General features: G+C 39.8%; 1 protein-coding gene across 1 annotated transcript in view; it reads left to right on the top strand.

Annotated features, from left to right (window-relative positions):
• The window catches only part of LRIG3 (leucine rich repeats and immunoglobulin like domains 3), a 42,624-nt gene extending 34,656 nt beyond the window's left edge, over nucleotides 1-7,968 (top strand). The window contains exons 13-19 of the mRNA XM_065048593.1: nucleotides 32-352; nucleotides 877-1,158; nucleotides 1,768-2,220; nucleotides 2,432-2,590; nucleotides 3,673-3,816; nucleotides 3,905-4,180; nucleotides 7,227-7,968. Of these exons, the coding sequence (XP_064904665.1) occupies nucleotides 32-352; nucleotides 877-1,158; nucleotides 1,768-2,220; nucleotides 2,432-2,590; nucleotides 3,673-3,816; nucleotides 3,905-4,180; nucleotides 7,227-7,471 (1,880 nt within the window). The 3' untranslated portion in view covers nucleotides 7,472-7,968. The remainder of the gene's footprint in view (nucleotides 1-31; nucleotides 353-876; nucleotides 1,159-1,767; nucleotides 2,221-2,431; nucleotides 2,591-3,672; nucleotides 3,817-3,904; nucleotides 4,181-7,226) is intronic.
• Nucleotides 7,969-11,806: the final 3,838 nt, after the last annotated feature.

Below are 11,806 nucleotides of genomic sequence, written 5' to 3' on the forward strand. Positions count from 1 at the left end.
CTCTGTGTCACTTTTTCTCCCTTCTGTGCAGATGATTTTCCTAAACCACAGATCACTGTCCAGCCAGAAACCCAGTCAGCAATCAAAGGCTCAAATTTGAGTTTTGTATGTTCAGCAGCCAGCAGCAGTGATTCCCCAATGACATTTGCGTGGAAGAAAGACAATGAATTACTGCAAGATGCTGAAATGGAGAATTATGCACACCTTCGGGCACAGGGTGGTGAAGTGATGGAGTACACCACCATCCTGCGACTGCGCAATGTTGAATTCAGTAATGAAGGGAAATACCAGTGTGTTATTTCAAATCATTTTGGTTCATCATACTCTGTCAAAGCCAAACTTACAGTAAACAGTAAGTATGTTACTTTTCGCTTGTGGACTTGTAGAATGTTTTTAATCAAGATAGGTAAACACAGTTTTTTTTTCCATTCTCATCATCTGTGTCTTTTAGAAAATCCCTCAATAAATTGAGATTATTTCTTAAAATGTAGCTAGTTCCAACATCGCCATTCAGTTTTACATCTGGCCCCACTGTGCTGAACCATAGTATAGGAAAAAAACAAATAACAAACCCAGTTCATAGTAAATCTGACAAATCTAGGTAACAAGATGGGAAAACATTAATCTTTTATTCACAGGTGAAGTGTATACTCTGTTTCAAGGTACTAGGGAAAGGTCATGTAGGAGGGTGTAAGAAGAAATGAGATTTTGATCTAAACGGTCTCGCAGCTCCCTCCCTTTCCCTTTGCTGCCCACCGATAAATTTAGGTTGTATGCTTCACCTGCATCTTTAGCCCAAGAAGAGTATTAAGAAAATGCTGTGCAAAAAAAAAAAAATTCATGTATTCATTTTTGCTGTCACTAACTTTTCTTTAGTGCTGCCTTCCTTTACGAAGATCCCCATGGACTTAACCATTCGTGCCGGGGCAATGGCACGTTTGGAATGTGCTGCAGTTGGGCATCCTGTTCCACAGATTGCTTGGCAGAAAGATGGTGGAACAGATTTTCCTGCAGCACGCAAGAGACGCATGCATGTCATGCCCGAAGATGATGTATTCTTTATTGTTGACGTAAAGATCGAGGATACAGGTGTTTATAGCTGTACAGCTCAAAACACTGCTGGAAGCATTTCAGCTAACGCAACGTTAACAGTACTAGGTAAGACATTGGCAATCCTTAGTGGCATAATCTCCTTAAAGAATGAAACTATTGCTGAGCACTTTTAAAATCGACAGCTGATTAAAAGTGGCATTATTACAAAAGTGCTGTATAGACATATAAATTTTCTGAAATAATTTGTATTGATGCGTATAGATCAGAAATATGTACACCAGCACACAATCGCTGTTATGATACAAAATGATAAAAGTTGTGTTTCTCAGTATATACATAACGTCTGATACAGTGGGAGGAGAGGGGGTGGAAAAGAGTACTGTTATTTTTGTTTAGAGAGAGGAGGTTTTGTTTAACTTATAATTTCATGACTTTTTTAGCCATTTTTAATGTAGTTCTCTCCAACCTTGAGCATGAGTTTGGCCATTTTACCTTCCAAGGTCATCAAGCGTCTAGGTCTGATCAGTTGACAAGTAAACTACAGGCTCATAAGTTCAAATTCCTTGAGCGTGTTTTTCCTGAGAATGAGAGTAAGCTTCATTAGGCCTTACTGATGCATTCAGTTTAGCTATTCCTCTTGAGCTGTGAAGGACAAGGACATATTCCTGTTCTTTCAAGGTCATTTAGAATATAAGGCTTATGCTTTCTTTTCAGAAACACCATCATTTTTGCGGCCTTTGTTGGATCGAACTGTAACAAAGGGGGAAACTGCGGTCTTGCAGTGTATTGCTGGTGGTAGCCCTCCACCTCGACTGAACTGGACTAAGGATGACAGCCCTCTCGTGGTAACAGAAAGACATTTCTTTGCTGCAGGCAATCAGTTACTAATTATTGTGGATACTGATGTAGAAGATGCTGGAAAGTACACTTGTGAAATGTCTAATACACTTGGAACAGAGAGAGGCAACATCCGTCTCAATGTAATTCCTACTCCCACCTGTGATTCTCCTCCAAACATTGCCCCATCACTTGATGATGATGGATGGGCCACAGTTGGCATTGTGATCATAGCTGTGGTTTGCTGTGTGGTGGGCACTTCCTTGGTGTGGGTGGTCATCATCTACCACACCAGAAGAAGAAATGAAGATTGCAGCATTACAAATACAGGTGTGTAAACTGAGGGTTTGCCTTGGAAAGGAAAAAAAATGTTTGTGGTTGCTTTGCAATGACTTTATTGTAGGAACATTTGTATGCTTTGACTCAGCGTCAGAAGAATGAATTGCTTGTTACCTTCAGCACTTTGCTGACAAGTTTAAAAATGCTTCTGCAAACTCTGAAGTATGCTGATGGCTTTTGTGTGTATTTTCCTTCCCAACAGATGAAACAAATTTGCCTGCTGACATTCCAAGTTACCTGTCATCTCAGGGGACACTGGCTGAAAGGCAGGATGGATATGGTTCATCTGAAAATGGCAGTCATCATCAGTTCCTCACATCTTCCATGGGAGGGTATTTTTTGCAGCAGAGGGACAGTAATGGTAGGTATAAAATGTTAAGCAGATATTCCACGTTGCTTGAGTAGCTGCAGTTTGGCTATTGTCTTTCTAACTAATAGAAATAACATTAAAGAATCATCTTCACTGAAGTTGAAGAGAAGATGTGGTATTTATTGCTTGGGATTGCTTCAATGGGATAATAATAGAAACTTGATTCTGTTTATCCAAATCACATTATGGTTTTGCTTAAATCGTGAAGTTTTTGTCCCCTCTCAAGGGTAAATTTAAACTAATGATCACATTTCCAAAACAAGAGTGTCCAAGAGGAATTGCAACAGCATGTCTTCCTCTGTGATATTTTGAAAAGGATGCTTTTGATGGAATGTAGGTATGGCTGGTAATACCATTGTAACTTTAGCGTAGTATAACTGATTAAACTTTGCTGATGGAAAAGTCATTAGGGTCAGAGTCAATAAAGGATTTAAGGTGACTGTAGGTTAAAAGCTGCAGTACTCAATATTTGTACATCTGGCCCCTGAGAATCCAGAACATACCTGGGTTAGGGAGGAAAAGGCACCTTCAGGCTTTTTGGGCCAGGTGGGAATGGAGCAGTGGTGAGACAGTTCTGTAGTTGCAGAGTAGTGAGAAGAGCAGCTTCTTTGTGGAGCAGGAAGCACAGACCATGTCTGTAGCTTTCTGGAACCACTAAGCTGAAAGTCAGTATAGCTGTTCAAGCAGCTTGTGACTCCCTCAGACTCTTCCACCCAGGACTTTCTCATGAGCACTCTGTGCTCCAAAACGTGTCTGTGTGACAGAGCGCGAGTCTGGCTGCCAATGCTTTAGAGGAAGGAAGCCCCTGGTTCTCATTCCTGTGGTTAGGTCTGTTTCTGTCATCCAGGGACTGTATGAAAAAGCAAAGTGTGACATACATTCTCTGTCGAGTTAATTAATTGAATACTTGCTAGTATTAGAGTTCTTGTCAAAAGGTTAGGTTAAACTTAAGTTCTAAATACACTGTGAAATTTAGTTGAACAGTTGGTGTTCTTAAAAGAACAAAACCTAAGAAACTGTAAGCTGAAATGTAATAAAAGACCAGATGCTGACACGTCAATTTTATTTTTAAGGCATTTGCCATCTAGATAATGGCAGCGAAACAGACTTGGAGGGTGTTGCAGATCCATTCCTCTGCCATTATCTGGGGACTTCAGGGACTTTGTATTTAAAAGGAAGCACATATGGCTCTGAGGCCTTTGAAGCATACAGCGCAGGTAAGTTGGAGTAGGGGGGGAGTTTTAGTCCGGATTTGATTTTGTGCTATGATGAATCTATATAAAAACAATTTTTCATTTTCCTTAGGTTGCAGCTCTGACCAAAGAACAGCATGCCTGGACCCTTATGAATCTGGATATTTAAAGAAAAAAGAATGCTATCAATATTCACCTTCACTGGAAGATCCCTTTGACCATTGTGCTGGCATTACTGGGAGGCAGGCTACAAGTAGCAAATTGAATAATACCATTTATACTCAAAATGAAGGAACTGGACTAAAAAGCAAAAATCTGAACTTAGATACATTTGATCTAAACAGAAGTTTGGAACCTTCATCTGTTATCAGTAACAGCACTTTCATGGGTATGTTCTACCTGTTGGTTTTCATTCAAGCTGCTGGTGTCCTTGCTGTCTTACTGCCTACTTCCAACACTAAACAAAACTGATTTTTCAGCTCTTTCTTTTCCAGTCTAACAACAGGTAATTCTGTAGTAGTGTTTAGATGCTCATATAGCTAGTGTTGGGGAAAAAAATAACTTTATGAAGTTTTGCATGGGTTTCTTTATTCAAGTGTCCATGAATTTCATAAGATAATACAGCATGTGCAATGTAAGTACTTTAGAAAAGAGGAGAGAAGATACAGGAGGTAGCTGAAGAAAGTCCCTTTGAGAGTTGTCCTCGACCTTTTGCATGTTTTCTTGTCTTCTAGTTTTGTTTTCCCCTCTTCCTCCCTGAGCACCTTGTTATACTGCAGTATCTATTTTTTTAAGGCTCACAAAACTGAACTGTATATGTAGGCTCGCTCTCTGCTGCAGTGCATGAGGACAATTGGATGCGCTAGAACTCAGGGTGTCTTCTGGATCCTACTGGGAGTTAGCCAAGAGATGGCCCCTATCCTGTGTTGCAAAAGGAGCAGCTTGGAGCTTGGTCAGAAGCAGAACTGACGTACAGGGAAGGAGTCCTCGGATTAAACATGGTAGTCCAGTGAGGTGGTTCCCGTTCAGGTGTAACTGTGAGCCGCCTTCTTCTTCTCAGGAAACTGGACTTGTAAGGACTATTAGATAAAATATCCCAGATGCTTAAAGTTCAGGAACAGGAAAAACTGCTTAATGAGCATATTTAGATCACCAGGAGATCTTAATAACTCATGCTTATATAAAAATCTCTTCAGTGGTGTGAGTTTTGCCTTTAACCTTAATATAGCTGGCAGATTCCCATAAATGTTAGGATAGTTACTTAAATGCACCTTAATAAACTTTAGGCACACCAGAAGTTTTGCCTGACGGGCAAAGGGTGTGTAAGGTTCCAGGAGGGCTCAGGGCAGGTGGGGAGACTTGAACTCCAGTGTATGAGGATATGTAACACAGCGAGCCAGAACTGTTTACCCTTCAAAGTATGGCACTATGGAAAAATGTGATCTCTACCCCATCTTTGTCCTCTTTCCTCATGAAGTGTATGACGAAAGAGTTCCTGAAGCTTAATTCAGGGTTTACAGTTTTAATCCAGATTGCAGGGAGAGGTGGAGGGAAGGATAAAAGTGTTGCTTTAATTTTAAAGGTGCCTAAATTTGGGGTGTTGGGTTGGTTGGTTGAAAATTCACATAAGCCTACATACTGCTTTCATCCCTGCGATATCTGAGCACCAGGTGCAGCCCTGGTACTGTGGATTGTCTCCCCATTGGTGTGTCAGTGTGGTTGATCAAGGTCTTGGTCTGCTGGCTCTGCAAGGGGACCTGGGAGAATGTGCATCACTGGGCTCTTTGTTCTCAGGGGGTGGGGAGGGAAGGAGCCATATGTTTGGACTTTAAAACATTGCAGATGCCATGACGTCTGTCAGAGGCCCTGGAACTACACATGGCCTCCTGGCTGCCTGCCGCTATTGCTGTGCTGGGACTGTGCAGATAGGGCTTTACCACATGTCTCCTGCAGAAAGTAGTTCTACTGTATGTGGGTACACCGAGGAGTTAACAGAAGCTTGAGGGCTCATGTTCCCCTTTCTGTCCTAAAAATTTAGGCAGAGCTACTTTTCCTGTCAGTTCTCTGATCTACTGCCCCACCCAAGTTGCATCATAATTGCCTTGGATGCTTCATAATCGTTAGCATTCTTCACACAAAGAGCCTATGGTTAGATCTTGAAGGTGGTGGCTGTGGAAGAAGTCTTCATAGATTTCCTGTCTTTAGTTCTGAATTTGCTTCTCCAGCATCATTGCCTTCAAATTCAACCCTCCTTTTGCTTCTGCAGTCACAATTGAAGACAGCTGGCTTTAACATCATTGTTGATACATGAGCCAGAAAGTTCACAGCTTGGAATTTTTTTTTAAGACAGGATTCATTTGTAGCTCTGGTGCTGTGAGGATCATCCTTTCATGTTGTGGTAGGAGCAAAATTGCTCTGCAAATTGCTGATGCAAATATGGACCTTGTCTAAATACATTTTTAATATTCTCAGTCTTACTTGAAACCTCTGCTTCTAGCAAGTAAGCAAAACTAAAAGTTCGGCTTTTTTGGGTGCAAAGCTTATTAATGATTGTAGCGTTACTTTATTAATAAAAACTGAGTTTTTCAAAATCAGCCCGTGGCACATTCTCCTCTGAAAAGAAGTGTTTTGAGTATCACATACAGAAACTGTGAGTTGCAACAGCCATATCTTTCTTCAGTGAAAAAAGCGAAGGCCCTTCTTGCAGAGGTGTTGACACTAACACCTTCCCAATGGTGAAGAGTGACAGGCACACCGATTATTTTCTGGCTAGCAAATCCAAATAATTATTAACAAAGATTTAACAGAAATGCCAAATTCTCTTTGGGCTACGTCTGTTCTAGCCAGTTGTGGGCAGAGATGAACAGGTGTGAGTGGAGAATTTGGCTGGTGGGAACCTTTATTAGAAATGGGAGATGCTAGCCAGAAAACGATTGTTTTAGCATTCAGATTGCACAGTGGGGGGATGTCAGATAACCCTACATGTTTTGTTTATTTATTTTTGCTGAACTGCATGGCAGATACATGTGCCAGTCATTCAGTGAAGAACAAAATAGGGACACTGTTGTGACTTTCGCATTAGAAAGCGTCTTAAAATGTGTTTGCAGTTTGGTTGTGTGCTTACCTCCTCCCTAACCACCCTCCCCAAATTAAAATGGGCATAGGAGTAGTCATGAAATCAAAAGTAATGGAGTTGTGTGTGGCTATACATTTACTTTGGAAATGTTTTTGATGTCTCAGATAGCAGAATCTTGCTTGTGATCACGCGGATATTTTCTTTTAAAGGGTAAAATAGCAGTTAAATAAAATCTCACCTTGGTGAACTTTCGCTTGTGTTGATCCTTGGCTTGCATTTTAATGTGCAGCACTTAGTGAGACACAAAAATGTGATCATCAGTAATTCTCTACTTACTTACTCATTTGTTGTCTTTCAGGAACATTTGGAAAGCCTTTATGGAGGCCTCAGCTGGACTCTCTTTCAAGTTGTAAACAGACAGCAAATTGCCAGCCAAAAACCTCCCATAATAATCCTCATGCCTCGCTGGACTTTGATGCAGAGGCAGATGAAGATGGAAAGGAAAGGACAGTTTCTAGAGGAGAAAACAGCATTTATACTTACAAACAGTCCTTTGAAAACTTTAGGACTTCTACTTTCCAATCCTGTGATTTGGATACATAGCTCCTTTTGGACCTGCCACTGGTTTTTGGAACCAAAGAAATACTTTGACATGCTACTACCTCAGTGTTGAATTTTATTTAAAAAGGGAATAAGGAAAGGAAGAATGAAAGAAAGAAACCACATCATGCTATGAATACAGAAGAAGCAAATGCATTGTTATTCAAATACAGCATAATTGCCAAAATGTTCTACATTTTTGTACAGGGAAACATTCCTCATAAAAATACTATATTTCTAATTATTTTATAGCTTTGTTTAATGCAAATAATATCTTTTGTAAATTAATGGTGTAAATAATACAGCTTATGTATTTCTATGTCAGACTTCATTTTATTGAAATGAGCAGTAAGCATTCTAATTTTGTACTGTTACTTGTACCTTTTTACAAATGGAAACTCCATGCTGTTTGCAGGTATCATGCATCTTATTTGCACATGACTTAATAAAATATGCTGCTGTGTGGTCTCTGACCCACATTAGTGTATGAAGAATGAAAAGCATGAATTATGTTTGTAGATAATGTTGCATATGTAGATGCCTTCTGTTCCATTTTTTCATCTTTCTTTGACTAAAACTCATATCTTTAGATCTACTGTGTTAAACATGTTCAGCTTCTAAGAGTGGGTGTGGTCATGCCACAGCTACTGGTAAAGTGGGTTGAAGATATTTGTGCCAAAGTAAGTTTGCAAATCTTGCACTGTCTGAATTCCTGCTACCACATGTGTGTGCACACGTTCTCAGTTTTCATGCCCACAAGTCTGTAGCACCAACAGTCTTCCCACACCTGTGTGTAAACAGTGTGCATACACCTGGACGAGGATATTTGCACAGTAGATGCACAAATCTGTATCATGCTGTGTAGCAGAAGAAAACAAAAGGCACTGGATGTCTGCCTGCTAGCATCACTCTTTACTTAGTGGCCTAGTGTTAGGTGTTTACCAAATATGCAGTGAATGCCCAAGTCTTTGCTTTCCCATACCTTTTGTCCCTCATTTTTTGTTTCCGTAGCCACTTCCACGCCCAGCATGAGAAGGTTAATCCAAGTATAAGATAATGTGTTCTTTGGTTTAACTCATGCTTCTGTTCCTTACTCAGCTGCCCTTTTCTGGTTGTAGGTGAGATCTGTGCTTTATTCAGTTACTCAGTCAAATTGTAAATTCTTGCTGGATGAAATTTGCAGTAATGAGCGCAATGCCTTTAACCATGCAAAGTCCATGAAAGAGGGTTGCTTACCATAAAATGGTAATTAAAAGTAAGTGAACACACTCTATTTTGTTTTTCTGTGTACAGATGCCTACTATTTTAAAAAGCTGTGAATCCTGTTGTCGTGACTGCATTAAAACAGCAAGACTCCAAAATGGTTAATAGAATATTACAGGAGATCAGCTTTTTACATCTGTCTACTTTGAAGGTGCAAACTTACATGGTTGCCAAATAGTTTCTTTTAAGCTAAATTAAAAGCAGCTGTTAGAGTAGGTCATCACAGACATCACGGCTAAAGCCAGAGCAAAGGTTTCGCTGCCTGGTGGAGTTGAGCTACGGGCTTTTTGTTGTTTGTAGCCAGAAACCTGGTACCCAGATTGCGATGCAATTTCCCTTTAATTTAGGCGCCAGTATTAGAGACAGGAAGTTAATCCACCCTTAGTTGCTGGTGGTCTAAGCGTAGAGAATGGATTTTGCGTGCCTGAGCTGATCATATTGCCAGATTTTCTGACTCTTATTGTTAATTTGTCTTCATTGCTGCCAGATGTGCTGATGTGGTGACAGACATTGATATGGGTATTTGATTATAATTAAGTGCATTTTGAAAGAGATTAATTTTTCCTGAGTTAAGCACATGCTATAAGTCAGTAAGGCAAAAAAATCTTATATTTGCTTCACTGGACAACTCTCCTTTTTCTTCTCCCCACTGACCCTGGCTTTTTTAGGGGAGGAGAGCTGGGTGCCATGGTAGCTTGTGTTTTTAACCAGATACTGCTTTTTATTAAAAAAAAAACCCAAAACAAATGGTAAGTACATGTTTCATTCTAGTATTAATGTTTGTGATTAAGACTCTATGTTAAAGTCATCATGAAAAACAAGCTTGAAATTTGTTTTCTGTAGCAGGGGAAGATTTGGAACTGTGGCAATGTCGTTTTATTCCATTTTCATCTTCTTCCTTAAATACTTTTTTTTGGATTTGCTGTTGGAGAGTATAAAGATCCTCATCTTCCAAGGACACGGATCTCTGACCCCGAATGTTTATTTGGGTTCAGTGACTGAATTTTAGAGACTTCCCATGAAGTTTCATGTAGAATCCTAAAAATGAGAGTGACCAGAATTTTATTTGATGCCTTAAATACCTAGAAATGGAAATGAATGCTCCCAAGCCCTCTTTTTTTTTTCTTTTCTTTTTTTTTCCAGTGTGATTTTCATGTTTAGTAAATTGTTTGTGCTTAAGTACAGTGGTGATCTGTAAATTGCAAGATACTTGCAATGTCTCAGTAGCTTTAAGACCAATGATGTAACCAGACATCTATTTTAAAAGCATGCAAGTGTTTCCCTAGTTCTCTTTGCCCCACGCTTTCTTTTTTTTTTAATTATTTTCTTTTTCCTTTCTCCCTCTGAAGATCCAGGCATGAGGGAGCTGGTAGTTTGGTATTTACACAACTGAAAGCTAAATCATAAGTTAATGTGATGGGGAAATAGTTTGCAGCCAAGACTGAATAAAGCTTATACCGCATCTCAGAGTCACAGAATGAGAAACAAGTGTTGCTGAATGGCAGAACAGACTTTGTGGTTTTAGGACCAATAGCAACTGGAATCTTGTCATGGGCTCACTTAAAGCTTATAAAATGTTTTTTAAAGGTAGTATTCTCTTAATGCTTTACACAACAAAATGTTTTAGTCAATGAACTCATACAAACAGTTAACAAGGTATAGTTTCTGCAAGGCCTGGATAATAATTTTAGACAAATAAATGGAGTTATCTGTTTACCAGGATCTCTCTGGAGCAAATGATACCTGACTGAAAACTTAAATGGTGTGTCTGAGATGATGCTGGGGAGTACCTGTGACCATATGCCACTGTTTCAAACACACAAAACCACAGCATTTCAGGACCAAATGCTTTAATTTGGAATTATTTTTACTTGGCTGTAAATGGATTTTGACAGTACCACAATGGCAAGGAGTTAGGCCCAAACTTTCTGCTGAAGATTATTACTACTTTTCCAACTGAAGACTCATTAGCATCACCAAACATTTTTTATTTCAGTCCTGTGGGTCTCTTGAACACTTAGGTCTTATTCCTTGAACTGCTTCAAAGAAGTTTAAAACTAGGACTTAAGATTCAAGATCTATTAAACATTTGTGAATATTTATCTTGCAAGTATTTGTGTTCTGTCAACCTTACAAGGCAGGATGATAATCAGGGGTTGTATTTTGTTTCAATTGTAAATGTAAGAATCTTTACTTTCTACTTTGAACCCTTCTTGTTGCAGATGTAACATGTCTCAGAGAATTATTTTGCCTCAATGAAGTCTTCACCCTTTTCTTCTAGCTTTGTGTATTGCTGTATTGTTGCAGAGAAGGTGTCTGACCAGTTGCATGTTAGTTTAGCAGCTATGTGAAATTCTTGTTTTAACAAAGTAAAGGGGAGGCTAAATGGGCTGCAGCCCATTTCATGAAGGAAAAAAAAACATTGTATGACAAGGTGCAGTTCTTTAACATATGGTTTTAATGGGATGAAGACCTTACCAGACACCTTCCCTTATTATATTTTAGGGAAGCGTTACAGCAGGGAATAAAAGTCATAGTGTCTTTGCTCGCTTACCTGTGGAGAAAAGTGCTTCTCACAGCTGTTGTGCCGAAGTGTTAGGGTTCAGTAGTTCCACTGAAACAACATGTGTCCACGCTTGCCGAAAGGCACAGGAGCCCCCTCCTGTTTCCCGTGCAGCTCATTACTGCTCCCATGTCCTTTGGGAACTCTCCTTGGTAACCCACACTGCTCTGTTTCCAGTTTCTGTGCTTGCCCTGACACTGTGGTTACAGGCTGGGACTAATGTGCTCAGTTTACAGAGCAGGGCACAGTTGAAGGCACTAAGTCAGCAGTGGTGGAGCGCTGGAGGGGAAGCGTGAGGAGACAGGCTGGCCACAGCTTTAGAAACCTCTTGGTATGAATATGCAGTATGTGCATAATTGAGGAGACATAAAATATTTATGATACGATACATACATTCCTGTACTCTTCACAATACTAATTCCACTTATCCTCTGTCCTCTAAAATGCCAGAAGCAGCTATGCACTAAAGAACATGCCATCTGGGGAGTTATGTTTTAATGCATCTAAAAATC

This window comes from Columba livia, chromosome 1 (assembly GCF_036013475.1).
Source record: "Columba livia isolate bColLiv1 breed racing homer chromosome 1, bColLiv1.pat.W.v2, whole genome shotgun sequence".
Taxonomy (NCBI): domain Eukaryota; kingdom Metazoa; phylum Chordata; class Aves; order Columbiformes; family Columbidae; genus Columba; species Columba livia.